This window comes from Chiloscyllium plagiosum, chromosome 34, assembly GCF_004010195.1.
Source record: "Chiloscyllium plagiosum isolate BGI_BamShark_2017 chromosome 34, ASM401019v2, whole genome shotgun sequence".
Classification (NCBI taxonomy): domain Eukaryota; kingdom Metazoa; phylum Chordata; class Chondrichthyes; order Orectolobiformes; family Hemiscylliidae; genus Chiloscyllium; species Chiloscyllium plagiosum.
This window is the reverse complement of record NC_057743.1, coordinates 17,171,069-17,185,631: the sequence shown is the minus strand read 5'-3', so window position 1 is coordinate 17,185,631 and position 14,563 is coordinate 17,171,069. Positions and strand designations below refer to the sequence as shown.

Genomic DNA, 14,563 nt, shown 5'->3' with positions numbered 1-14,563 from the left:
TTTCAAATGAGAATAGATATAACCCTTCAGCTGCCTGTCACTGGAGACTAGCTGGTGACCCTGGCATTGCACACTGCAGAAGCCAACTCATTCAGGAGAAAAATGGCAAATGAATACATTAAAAATCCAAAGGAACACAAAGCCGGAGAGCAGGGGCTGCTTGTGAAATGGGAAATGGGCGTGTGTGTGTTCATGTGAGTGTATGTGAGTGAGTATGTGTAAGAGTGAGTGTGTATGTATGTATATGTGTGTGTGTGCATGTATGTGTGTGTGTATGTGCGTGTATATGTATGTGTGTGTGTACGTGTGTGTGTGCATGAGAGCACACGTGTGTATGTGTATGTGTATGTATGTGTGTGTGTGTATATGTGTGTATGTTTGGGGGTGAGGTAATATTGAGCTTTGAAAGTAAATATACCAGGAAGACCAGCTGGATTGTCACAGCCACAGACAGCTGATCAGTTAAACATACACCTCAACCAGATCCCACCAACAGGCGCTGTAAAATACCAGGTTTTTGTTATTAAAGATTGAGTGACAGCTATTTCCTGTTCACTGCTTTCGGTGAGGAATTTGCCCAGCCTGTGTTGTCAGCGAGGAGAATAAGTTAGAGAGAAAGTCTAGATAACAAACCAGGTTGTCATCTAAAGCTGGTATCTCACTGGACATGGACCAAACTGAGTGGATGTTGACAGTAAGTTTGTTCTGTTTGTCTCCAAACTCTGACTTTGTACCAAGTTTAGTCGTTACTCACTGATCTTGCCTGGGCAATCTTGCTCTTGGATAATAGTGAAAAATGTAATGCTTACCCTTTTGTTGTCCACTACCACATTGGCTTATTACAGTGGGGAACATGAGGCTTGGATCAGCAGGAAATGTCAATCAAGCTGAGAATGTGGGATATAGTTCGAGAGGGGGCAATTAGATGATGGTGTGGGGTAATGGTGCAACAAGTCAGTATTGGTAATAATGATTTGGTTAAGGATATTGGTAAGATTTATCAGTTTGGTGAAATCAAATGTTAAAGTCTCTGATTCGATATTTTTGTATTTGCAGGATAAGCATTGCTCTGTTTTTACTGTCAGTTTAGGGAAGTTGTCCTCCGATCATCATTTTGACTTTGTAGGCTGATTGAAAACTGACCATGTCAGATTAGCTATCCATTATACATCACTCCTTTATCCTCCTTTGCGTTAACTTGAATGAGCAGCTAATTCAATGGTTCAAATATAATGGCATTCCATCACGTTGAGTATTACAATCTGTGGTATGTTCAATGACCAATTTACGTGGAATTACAAACTGGTGGCAAAACGAAATTCTTTGAATCTACGAAATTAAAAATTGGCAGTATTGTCAGCTGTGGGTTCTTGGCTGTCTTTACGTTGCATTAGCCTCTCCAAACTCACATTCCTGATGACAAGTCATTGCCTCGTTCCTTATGACTCTCTATCTTTCAGCTCTTTGAGTCTCTCTATCTGCAGCTTTCTCTCATTGTTGCTACCCTTTCTGCTTTTTCACTGGAGCAGCTTCCCCACCCTACCCAAAACAGTGATTCTACATTTCTATGTTTCCCCGTTGGTGGCCAAATCAATTCTCCTAGTGTTGAGCTTGTTGTACATTTTGTATATCTTAGAACAATGCAGAAGTGACATTAGTTTTCAAGTGTGCAAAAAATTTATTTGTGAGTGCTTTAATGTATTTCTGCCATGACAAAATGACAAATGACCCAGCTATGGCTTCCAGTAACTCCTGTGGTTTACTTTGCTCTGAGTCCACTCCCAGAAGTAAACAATCAAGCCCTGTGAGCATCAATTGTAGACAGAATCATACCATTTAATAGGAGAAAGTGAGGACTGCAGATGCTGGAGATCAGAGTCGAGAGTATGGTGCTGGGAAAGTACAGCCGGTCAGGCAGCATCCAAGGAGCTGGAAAATCGACGTTTCGGGCATAAGCACTTCATCAGAATTTGGGCTTATGCCCAAAACGTCGATTCTCCTGCTCCTCGGATGCTGCCTGACCAGCTGTACTTTTCCAGCACCACACTCTTGGCTCACATCATTTAATACACAATAATTGAACAATGGAACACTACAGAGCTCGGAGCAGTTCCGACTCAAGTGTTTCACTCTTCCTGGGATTCCCGATTGTCTTATGCTGTCAAGGGCTTGAGGAGAAGGTGGTTAGTTCCGCCTTAGCCTCTGGACATCAGAGGACAGACTCTATTGGCCGAAATTCCTCTCTTTGCTAGTTTCAGTTAAAAAGAAAATGGTGTGGGCAAAATGCTGGTTACATTTAGATGGCAGACTATTTATCTCTGTGGATTGCTGCTTTTAAAAGATTAACTGTGAAAATATTTGCACAAAATTTGGCTTGTACTCTCTTGACTGTACAATATTAAGATGTCTTAACTGTTAAAAGAATTTGACAGGATAGCTTCAGGAAACACTCTTGGGTTGCAGCAATGCAGAACATTGAGAAAAATCCTTAAATCAGAGCTCCGAATTAGAAAACCTTTACCCCACAAATGATAGTGACAATCCTGAACTCTCTCTCAATTCCTCAGTATATTTAGAAATGTAAAGTCTAAGGTTGAACTGAAATAACTCCATGAAGGCCAGTATCCTATCAGCACGTTATCCTTTATTTACATGTCCAAAGTACATGACACTGACCCAGCTAGCTCAGAGTTGGCTCCCAAGAGTGAATGGCACGATGGCTCAGTGGTTAGCACTGTTGCCTCACAGCACCAGGGATCCAAGTGTGATTCCAGCCTCGGGCGACTGTCTGTGTGGAGTTTGCACATTCTCCCCGTGTCTATGTGGATTTCCTCCGGGTGTTCCGGTTTCCTCCCGCAGTCTAAAGGTGTGTAAGTTAGGTGGATTGGCCATGCTAAATTACCTATAGCATTCAGGGGTGTGTAGGTTAGGTGCATTAGTCAGGGTAAATATAGGGTGGGGGATGGGTCTGGGTGAGTTACTCTTCGGAGGGTCAGCGTGGACTTGTTGGGCCAAAGGGCTTGTTTCCACACTGTAAGTATTCTCTGAGAACCTCTGCTTATATCTGTCAGCCAGGACTCCCTGATTAGACCAAGTTAATAGCCCTAATATGGGAACTCACACCTGGCTGACCTTGTTCCAATCACTACCTGATCAGTATTTCTTAGGTAAGGGTGTCAAGTAATAGGGAACAATGGGCAGCAGATAAGTCATGAGCTAATCCAATGATTCTCATACATTTTCACCCATGAGCCTATCAATGCAAGGTAGCAGACCCCCATAAACCACCTCACCATCCCACCCCACCCACTTTCACTACGAAGAAACTGATCAGAATTAATGAGAGCAGAGGGTAACTGTAAACATCTCGCTGCAGTTTACTACTGAATGTATTACATTTCTGTACATTTTTAATATGCAAAAGTACAGATATTTTCATAGTGCATTAATTTTACATTTATTTGAAACATTGCGATATATGTTATAAAAGCATCACAATAGTCATATTCTGAGATGTAAAGATTTATCTCACATCTATAGTCATCAAGCAAAATCAACAGTGTTTATATCCCGCTTCATAACACACACCTTTGTTACGTGTGTGTGTGTGTGTGGTTGAGAGAGAGAGAGAGAGAGCTGGTACATTTGTGCGATGTGATCTGAGTGGTGCGGATGTGGGTTTAGGCCTAGTCTCTCCCGTTTGACCTTGCCTGCGGTGTTGTGTGAGAGAGAATCATGTTTTGGAACATCACGTGATCCCACCTCCATGGACCACCCCCGACCAATGGCTCACACACTGAAAACCGCTGATCTAACACACCAGGAAAGCAGTGTTGAAAAAGCCTGCTTATGGTCCCAGAGTTCCCACCCTTTCCAAAAAAACGTCAAACATTTATTAAAAATGAGTTGGAAAGGAAATTGGTAGGAGGTCGTCAAGGCTTCATTCAGGTTGTTAAAGAGTTGCTTGTGCAGAGCTCTGCTGCTACAAGTGTACATTGAAAGCTGTTAGCGGAACAAACAGTCCCTTTAAGGGGAAAGTGGATAACTATTTAAGGCAGAGGGACACACTGGGTGTTGTGTGAGGGCACCACAGTTCCGGCAAAATCCTGGCATGGACACAATGGACATTTACTTCAATCTCAGTCCAGGATTCACTATGGGACTGGATACAGAATGGAACCAGATGGCTTTTCCAGGATTCTGACCCTTAAATTGACAATTTCCATCTAAAGTAAGCCAGGGTGACATCATGAAGCCCAATATTTGAGTGGTCACGGACAACAATTTTGGGCTATTGGCCAGTTTGAACCAACTCCTGTCCCAGATAGTTTAAATGTGGCTTTCCCCTAGCATATTTACCAACTTTTCCTACAGTTGCAGTGGATTCTGGGCTTTTTCAGTTACTGGCCAGTGAGTAGTCCAAGGTGGTAGCCTTGTGAATGATATAAGAGTGCTATTCCCTCTCTGCTGATGACAGTCACACTCTCAAATTGATCTGCTTGAGATTGTCAATACTGCAGTTTTCAGCCTTACAAAGTAATCTCTGAGCGATTTCTAGGATCAGTAATTAATGAATTGTTCGATTATAATGGGGAATCTGATGCCGTTGAGTACAGTTCAGAGTTTGGCTCAGTTAAACTGCAGCTTATTTGGTGGGGGTAAATAAATGTGGAATTTCTATCATGTGGGAGTGTGGGTTGGTGGCGGACGGGGTGGGCACAATGCCTGTGCTATACCCCTGAGCTTGTATCATAAATGTATCAGAATGTGTTATAGAGTCATTACAGTACAGAAGGAGGCTATTGACCCTTGGACTTCATACTCCCTCCATAACCAACCAATTAATCCCAATTCTACTGTCCTATCCCATGTGCTACCATCTTATGTCGCTCAACTGCCCATCCAACCACCTTTCAAAATCATTGATCATCTCCACATCCACAAATCATGGAGGCAGAAAGTTCCAGGTTAGTATCACTTGCTCCATTAAAAAGTTTTCCCCTCTCTCCCTACAGCTGTACCTCTTGCCCAGAATATTAAAACTGTGTCTCCTTATCCTTTTTACAATCAACAACCAGTGACAACGTTTCTTGACCTAACATATCTGAACCTGACAATGCTCAATCATCATAAACAGCAGTTTCCACTAAAGTGATCACTGGGATGTGCCTCTGAAATTCCAAGGGTTCTCTCCTTCCTCTTTGGTCTTTAGTGTACACTCATTTCAGCTTCCATGCACACTCTGCAAAATCTGCAGAGCTTTGAGCTGCAGGGACAGAGTTGTTCCAGCAATATCAGGCAGCTGACCATAGAACATTGCTCAGTGGTGTCTGTGCTGATGGATGGATAAAGTAAATGGCTTTAGACGCTGAAGATTAAATGAAGATCATGATGTATGAATCTGTGTAGGAAACAGATGGGTTAGTCAGTTTTTAATTCCATGCTCAGACGTTAAGTAAATCCTAACAGTCAGTGAAACTGTCTACCCACCTTTACCGCAGTGAAGAAGTTGTATCAATTTTTGTAGCTCCTTCCCTTTTCAGTTTCTAAGCATGAGTAAGTGGGAGGCCCCAGGGTTTTGTTGATATTTTCCGTACGGACCCTAGCAACAATTTGGCTGTCTCTCCTTTAACTGAGCAACTTGGGTTTGAGAGCAGAATGTCACCAAGTTGGAGAAGAGATGGAGAGATGATAAGTACCCAGGGCTAAATCCATTCTGAAGAAGGGTCACTGGATCTGAAACATTAACTCTGCTCTCGCTCCATAGATGCTGCCAGACCTGCTGAATTTTCCCAGCGATTTCTGTCTTTGTTCCTGATTTCCAGCGTCCACAGGTCTTTGCTTTTATTTTGGTCAGGTTAGCTGTTGGTTGCATCACATTTCTTGGAGGGTTTTGTGCGATGAGGCCTGGTGAGATTTCTCACCATGTCTTGCCAAACTTGCCTCATTAACCACCTACACCACCCCTAAGGCACCCCCTTGTCTAACTCTAATCTCATTTTACCACGCACCATCCCCGGAACAACTCACTGTTCAGTAGGTATCCGCTGAGACCACCCTCCCTTGTGCCCTCACCATCTTTAATAGGACACTATTCATCCTGGAAGTGTTGGCAAACTAGCATTGCCTTTCACCAACAAACTAATAGTCAGTAAGCCATGCTATTCAGAGCACATAGCTGATGGATATATATGTATAATATATGTGATACATGATAGAGCATATAGCCACCATGACTGACATTCCCTTGTGCACACAACCCTGTTCTCTCACCAGTCACTGTTTAACCAGCAGGCCACACAGTTTACCTGTCCTTAGCTATAGTCCATCTAATCACTCTCTCTACATCACCAGTACTTGTCGCCATGGAGACCCACAGCCTTCACTGGCCAGCTGGGAAACACTGGAAAGCATTCAGACAATTTCAAAGGTGAGTTTTTATTTAAGGCAGAGAAAGCAAACACAAGCAAATCAAATAGAAGCTGCAGCTCATGCCTACTATGCAAACCAAATACTGACCAGATGACCAATGGCCATTCTATAATTCCATGATGACCTGCTGCACCCAACTCTCATTGACTGGCACGAGAGTGGCCATCCACTTGTGTTTGGCATATAGTGCCCACTGCTGCTGAAGAAGGACAGTTTCACCTTCCTCCACCTCTCCAATGTTCTTGTTGTTCTCCTCGGAAGGCTGCTCCTATTCCCCCAGTTTCTCAGAGACTATCACATTGCACAGTGCACAATACACCAGGATGGTGCATGCACAGTCAGTCTGGATTATACTGGAGACGCCCTCTCCACCCCAGACTGGTCCAAGCAGCAGAACCACGTTTTCAGGAACCCTATGGCCTGCCCGTCCCATGGCCTGCTCACAGCCTGGGCACCACTAGGTGAAGGGAGTGCTAGCTGCACTCTGACCCCCTTCACATTCCAGACCCCCACATCAATCATTGCTTTCAGTAGAGCCCATCATCATACTTACATGTCGGATGATGCAGCGATATTTCCCTCCTCCCACAGCACCCTTGTCACTGGACATTTTTGATCAGCAGTCTCCTCATTTTAAAGAATTGCCACTGACCTCTGCATCATCGAGGTGGTATTGTGAGATATGCCATCACCAACGGCCTGTGCCAATTGACAAGAAGAACAAGCAGCCTGTGTGTGGGGCTGCACTAAAGAACATGTTCATACGGCAATACTAGCAGACTGGCTGACAAGTTAACATGCATTGCATGGCCAGGCAAGGATACTGCAAGGTTGTTCCTAACTGAGTGAGCAGCCCAGAGTCCATGAGCTGGGTGCCTGGCCGTGCACACAAAGTTTCAATGCAAGTTGCTGGCGAGGCATGTGCTTCCTAAGCATCTTGCAAATGGATCAGAAAAGTGCCAAGAGGAATGTGAGGGGCCAGTAAATCTTGGATGCCAATGTTGTGGATGAGGGGTGCCAGGGTTTGTACCTTGAAATGCAGTTTTGTGTTGAAGGGGGCTCTTGACAGCCGGAACTTTTCTCAAATCTGCATTCCCAATTTGGGAGAGAAACCTCAGGCTAAAGTACTGACCTCCTCTCTCAAATTCTCAAAACTTAACTAGTCTCCTCCCTTAGAAACACCTGGCCCCATAACTGATTCTGAATTGGCGTGAGAATCTGTTATTGGCTCCTAATCTGTTACATGCCTAAATAAAAAGAACCTCACACATCCAGACTCATGATCAATTCATACTGGTCTGAACAAGATTGATACAGTTTCATGCAATTAGTGTACAAGCCAAGGTTACAAATGTTCCCTTGAGGTGTCTAAACCTATACAGATATATTTTAAAGCTATTAAATTTAAATACATGGGTTCAATTAGTTTACAAAGCATAGCTTTAGGGCATGATATTCCCATGCAAAGTATGTCACTGTGTATTAATTAGGTTATATCTAGATTAGGTTTTAAATTTTGTGGATTCAGAAATGAATGAAACCTGAGGGAAGTAGAGTTCAAAAGATCTGCCTTAATGGGCAGTAACTGTGTCAGAGTTCGCTGTATTACCATAAGGAGACTGGTGCCATTTAAAAAGGACTTTCTGTTTTAACTGGTAAATGTTGTTCATTTCTTTCAGGAGTTCACTATGGATGGCTTTCAGGACATCTTTAACTCCAGTCAGAGTTGGGATTATTTCTCAAACGCCAGCTACAAAGATGATCTCCTCACTGAAGCCTACGTTAACTGTGGCACCTTCAAGGTTGCATCGTTTAACAGGATCTTCCTCCCCATCTTTTACCTTGCCATCTTTTTCGTAGGACTGTTGGGGAATGGAATAGCAGTGGCTGTTCTCCTGAAGAACAGAAAGACATTGGCCATGACTGACACCTACATTCTCTACTTGGCATTTGCTGATATCCTCCTGGTGGCCAGCCTGCCATTCTGGGCTGTGGAGACAGTCAAGGGTTGGGTCTTTGGGTCAATAGCTTGCAAGATAATTGGGGCAATGTTCAACATCAATTTTAACAGTGGCATCTATCTTCTGGGTTGCATTAGCTTTAATCGCTACCTTTCCATTGTACATGCAGTCCAGATGTATAAAAAGCGCAGGTCTTTGTCAGTACATATCAACTGCCTTGTTGTCTGGCTTCTCTGCTTCCTTTTAGCTATACCTGATTTCATATACTTGACAGAATCACACCCCAGTGGCACTTTGAAATGCCACTATGATTTTAATGCTGACACTGCCAAGGCTTGGATGGTGGGCTTGAGATTTTTCTACCACATCACCAGCTTCCTTGCACCGATGACAATAATGTTCTACTGTTACATCATGATCATCAAAACCCTACATGGATCCCACAACATACAAAAGAACAAGGAGCGTAGGGCCATGAAGGTCATTGTCATGGTCGTCAGCGCCTTTTTCATCTGCTGGGTCCCTTACAACGTGGTCCTCTTCATAGACACTCTGCAGAGGTTGGGCGTCATAGCCAGGAGCTGTATCATTGAATTTAGGTTGGACATTGCCATCTCCATGACATCCAATCTAGGCTATTTCCACTGTTGTCTAAACCCATTTGTGTATGCTTTTGCTGGAGTGAAGTTCAGGAGAAACCTGCTACAGATCTTCAGTGCTATTGGCTGCATCAGTCCGAAGACTATGAAGAAATACACAAAACCAGGCAACAAACTGTCTACCATGACATTATCAGAGTCAGGAGATACTTTGAACTCTGGAATCTAAGGTCTTAATTAAAATTGGATCAATGTGCAGTAATTCTCACTTCTAAATCAGAATTCAAAGTCACCTCTGGAGATGAGAGAGCATGGACTAGGCTAACACACTCCAGTGCAATAGCTGTTAATGTGCTTTATTCCTGATGAAGGGCTTTTGCCCGAAACGTCGATTTTGCCTGTCCTCGGATGCTGCCTGAATTGCTGTGCTCTTCCAGCACCACTAATCCAGAATCTGGTTTCCAGCTCTGCAGTCATTGTTTTTACCTTATAGAAAAAAGTCTTCAGTTTGATCCTATTTACTTATACATCACGTCAATATTGCCCTCTGCTGCCTGGGACGGACCTTTAACCACCAATGCTTCAATAGTGTAATATAGCTCACTATACAAACTAAGGTTGGAAGAATTGAATCTCAGTTTGTATTAATAGGTATTTCTCATAGTTCAACTCAACATATAAGTTTACTATAATAAATGTGTTATCGAATCCATTCTTAATGTATTAATGTAGATATTAAAATAATGAGGACACTGCCCATACTTCCCTGGTCAATATTTTCTGTTGAGTCCCATGACCAGAGATAGAGATTTGGAAATTTGGACCTCAACAAATAATGGTGAAAGATTCAATCAAGATCACCAGGAAGGAACAAAAGCATGAATAATGGAGCTAAAGTGACTTTATAAATAAAAAAAAAATACTGACGCTTGATGTCTACAAAAAGCAACTTTAAAGTCAGACAACATTATCAGACTTCTGCAGCTAAAGAAGGATTCATTTTAATTCAGTTTAGACAGACAAATTGGAAAAGATATGGAATTCTGGTCACTTCATTGCAGCTAAGAGAAATAATTTTTGCAAGGAAGGATGAACAAGAAAATGTCGGAAAGGAAAGCCGGGATGAAAACGGATGAAGGATATAATGGACTGGATGCTGATGACCTGTGTCAGGACAGAGTGGGAGATCCAAGTGGTGAGCTATCTGGGAAGATGGTGGCACCGATGAATGCACAAATTCTGACAAAAGGCCAAGTCAGACAAAAGGGCGCTCATCAGAGAATCAGAGACAGTGGGAAAGGAAGTGAAACCCAGAAACTTGCATTCAGATCAGAGAGAGAGAACCTGCAGTACATATGGGACTAAGTACTTAATGTGTACTAATGTTAATGGAGACATTTTGAGTCCAGGAAATCTAAAGAAATACAAAGCCAATAACAACAAGCAGTATTACAGCACCTATAACAAAGAAAACTACCCCAAAGGCACTGAACAGAGGAAATGGAGCAAAAAGTAGACCCTGAACCATCAAAAGAGATGTTAGGAAGGGGTGACCTACATTTTTTGTCTAACAGTTGGGTTTGACGGCGTGAGTTAATGTGGAGAGGAAAGTGGAAACGTGGGAGATTTTGAGGAGCCTGACCATTAATGGAGAGGCAAAGGGAGTGGAATGAGGATATGGGCAGTTGCAAGATCCTAGCATCAACAAAATGGAAAACAAATAACAGAAAGACAACTTCATACAGAGCCTTCAAAGGTCAGAGTATCTCAAAACACTTTAGAACCGATAAGTATTTTTGAAATGTGGTCAGTGTTGTAATGTAGGAAACATGATAGCTCATTTGTGCACAGCCTGCTCCCACAAACAGCAATGTAGTAGTGACCGGGAAATCTGTTTCTTTCAAGTGATGTTGATTGAGGGATAAACACTGGCAAGGACACCAGTGAGAACTCCCCTTCTCTTCTTCAAGTAAGGTCATGTGATCTTCTGCATTGATCTGAGCAAGCAGGCAGGAGCTTGATTTAAACATCTCATCCAAATAATCACTCCCTCAGAATACACTGCAGAGGCAGAGAAAATGTTTCGGACCAAATCGCTGGATTGAGATTTGAAGACATGACATTCTGACTCCGAATATCGTCGCTGAGGTGTGGCCCAGCAGTGAACAGCATAGAGATCGTAAGGCTCGAGGAAGTTAAAGAATTAGAGAGATCTACAATTTTCCATCCACTAATTTCAATTGATTAGGAATAAGAAAATCCAGCTTTTAATGTAAACATTTAAATACCTATAGAGAAGACACAAGGAGATAGGGAGGCAAGTATTGCTGCACCAGGGATAATCTGAGAATATGATAACGGGATAACCAAGAGACCATAATCTCCTCAGTCTTGAAGCAGACAATAGTGAATTGTGGTTACAAAGGATTCAACTGTAGTTCAAAATGTAGACGATTGTTGCTGTTTAGATTGGCCATGCAACCATAGGACATTACACATTAAGCAAATCTCAATATTACATTCATTCCAAATATTAGCTAACTGAACGATATCACATGATGTTGAACTCAAACAATGCTTGCTGTATAAAAGCCCAAAAAAGACCCAAAAATCACTGGAAAAGCACAGCAGGTCTGGTAAGCAGCTGTGGAGAGAAATCTGTTCTGAGGAAGGTTCACTTGACCTAAAATGTTAACTCTGATTTCTGTCCACAGATGTTGCCAGACTTGCTGAGCTTTTCCAGAAATTCCTGTTTTTGTTGTTAATGCTTGCTATGAGTCTATAAGCTAAACATTGTATTATTATCAATAGAGATGCTGAAAATTTCATGATGAAGAAAAATAAAGCTTTGGTAAAGTTCAAACTGGTTGTTCATTTCTTAACCTTCGCTAAGCTAAGGTGTGGGTCAACACATATTGCATTTTAGAGGCACAGAGATGTACAGCACAGAAACAGACCCTTCGGTCCAACTTGTCCATGCTGACCAGATACACTAAATTAATGTAGTCCTATTTGCCAGCATTTGACCCATATCCCTCTAACCCCTTTCTATTCATACCCAACCAGATGCCTTTTAAATGATGTAATTGTACCAGCCTCCACCACTTCCTCCGGCAGCTCATTCCATACACTCACCACCCCTTACGTCCCTTTTATATCTTTCCCCTCTCACCTTAAACCTATGCCCTCTAGTTTTGGACTCCGTGAACCCAGGGAAAAGACCTTGGCTATTCACCCTAACCAGGCCTCTCATGATCCTCTAAACTTCTGTAAGGTCGCCCCTCAGCCTGCGATGTGCCAGGGAAAATAGCCCTAGCCTATTCAGCCTCTCCCTATAGCTCAAATCCTCCAACCAGCATCCACAGTTCTTTTTTTGTTCAATGTGACTCATTGATTCATTTTCAAGTGCTTATTAATACTCCTGGGTGTGGAATGGCCCTGCACAACTCAAATCAAGGTCCTACTTTTTAATGAAAAGAGTATTTATTCACTGCCAAGTATTCCTAACTGCTTTCAGAGCAAGCACTTGCTGTTTTTATTTTAGGTGAAAACTGGCTGTTATTCAGTTGCTCCCAGGTTGAGTAAAATGAAGTTGGGAGGGTTTGTGAAGTGTTGAAAGCAGTTCTGATGTTAAGAATGGAATTGGGTGGTGATGTCCTTGAGATCATTCTGTCTGTATTCTCTGGACAATTGAGAGTTCCTTTCATCCCCAGGTTTTGCCGCTGATGGAAAATATGCAAATAAGGGCAAAAAAATTCTTGTCACCCAGCTCATTTTGACATTGGGTAAATTAATTCAGCAACCTGGTAATTTAATGTTCTCCGAGAGACAAATGTAATAACTGGTCCAGTCGATGAGAAAAGGAAATTCAATTCAATAAAGGCCAAGGAGTGACTCACTCATAGTTGAGGTAGGTAAAGGGCATTGAGTCACTACACACGTGATGTTACTATCTCAATGCCAAATGGCAAACACCCAGAGGTCATTCAATGGGATCTCAGATCAGGAGGAGGACAATTCCTAAATTAACTATGGACTTGAATTCCAATCTCACCTTTCAGTTTTAAAAATACATTCTCATTCACTTAACAGTCATCAGATTCAAGCCTCATAAATGTTGACAGCTTAATGACAAAACAGGAATAAATTCTCTGGCCTAAATATTTATGGGGAAGTGGGTTGTGAGGAAGACCAGAATCAACCCATGAATCCCCAAGGCCAGGGGTGTGGACGCCCTGTTAAATTTAACAGGAATACGTCATTTTCTATTTCTTTTCTTCCAAATCACCAAGCCTGGGAGATGGCTGGGCAGGAACGGCATTGGCAAAAGACCACAGTGTGGGTCCCTTGGCAATGGTGACTGGTGATTCAGATTGGAGCTTTGAGATGGGGAGGTGCCAGAGAGGTAAGGGCTAGAGGGAATTCCAGAATTAATGGTCTTGGGGTGGGGTACAGGGGCCTGCAGACCCAACAATCTGTGCAGTGACAGAGAGCCATGTTAAACGGGGATTGACTGCTTTTGAACCGAGACGATGTACAATGTTGCAGGAAGAGGGCAGAGGACTGGCATTAAGTAAATTGCACTTTCAGAGACATAGCACAGGAATGTCAGGTCAAATGGTCTCCTACTGAGCTCTTACTGTCTTGAGGACTTAATATGGGGCCTTTAGGAAGACAAAGGTAAAGACTGTTGCTTGATGGAGCTTCACCAAGTGTTGAAGGAATTGGGGACAGAAAGACTGGTTTGGAGAGTAAATGCACAGGCTGATATGGTACTGGTCCCAGGTCCAAACCCCATGTCCAACAGGTCAACATTTTGAGCTAAATGTTCTCAGCTAATTCTGAACAGGAAAAGGACATTTCGGTTGGAGATCTGACCCTTGGCCAGTGCAAGGTGGCCATCTACTGGTTCAGAATTGAAATGACTGTTGTCTCAGGGTGTCCACTTTTCTTCCTCACTTTGTATCTGCTCAGATGACACAAGGAGGAGTAAATGGCACCCACTAGGTCACTAGATTACAACCTTCCATGAAAGTGGGGTCCACACAGAAGTGTCCTTGATTCTACTAATAGAATTATTGATATGAATTCCCTTTGCCCTATGTTTAATTCTTTACTAGTTATTCCCATCCAAAAGGGAAGCTCCTTGTTTTGTTTCTAATGACCCTGCATCTCCTTATAGGCTTATCAAGAAAAGGGACATATTTGAGTAAACACAACTCCTAAATGCATAGTAATGCAAGCTGCAAGGTTAATTAGGAATTCACAAGAGCTTTCCCAATGGTCCTGGTCAATTCTGGGCATGAGTTATCCAGACACAGCATATGTAGACTTTATCTCTTCACTGAAGACTAGTGAGATGGAAGGAATTGGACTGGAGTTCCCCATCCCAATGTGAATACATGTGTGTTTACATCTGTGTGCATCTTCATATATGTGTGCGTGCATTTGTGTGCATGTGTCTACTTATAGATGTGTCTGTGTGCAAGTGCATGTATAAGTGTGTGTGTGTAAGTGCGTGTGTAAGTGTATGTGTGTGTATGTGTACTTCGCTGAGGACTGAATTGGGTT

General features: G+C 42.6%; 1 protein-coding gene across 1 annotated transcript; it reads left to right on the top strand.

The window, feature by feature from the left end:
- Positions 1-8,120: 8,120 nt before the first annotated feature.
- Positions 8,121-9,221, top strand: LOC122540094 (C-X-C chemokine receptor type 3-like). The gene has a single exon (XM_043675405.1). It carries the CDS (start codon positions 8,121-8,123, stop codon positions 9,219-9,221), a length of 1,101 nt encoding a protein of 366 aa, XP_043531340.1.
- The last annotated feature ends 5,342 nt before the right edge of the window (positions 9,222-14,563 follow it).

Coding starts and splice junctions, on each gene's coding strand:
- LOC122540094 (XM_043675405.1), top strand. CDS start 8,121: ATGGATGGCTTTCAGGACATCTTTAACTCCAGTCAGAGTTGGGATTAT.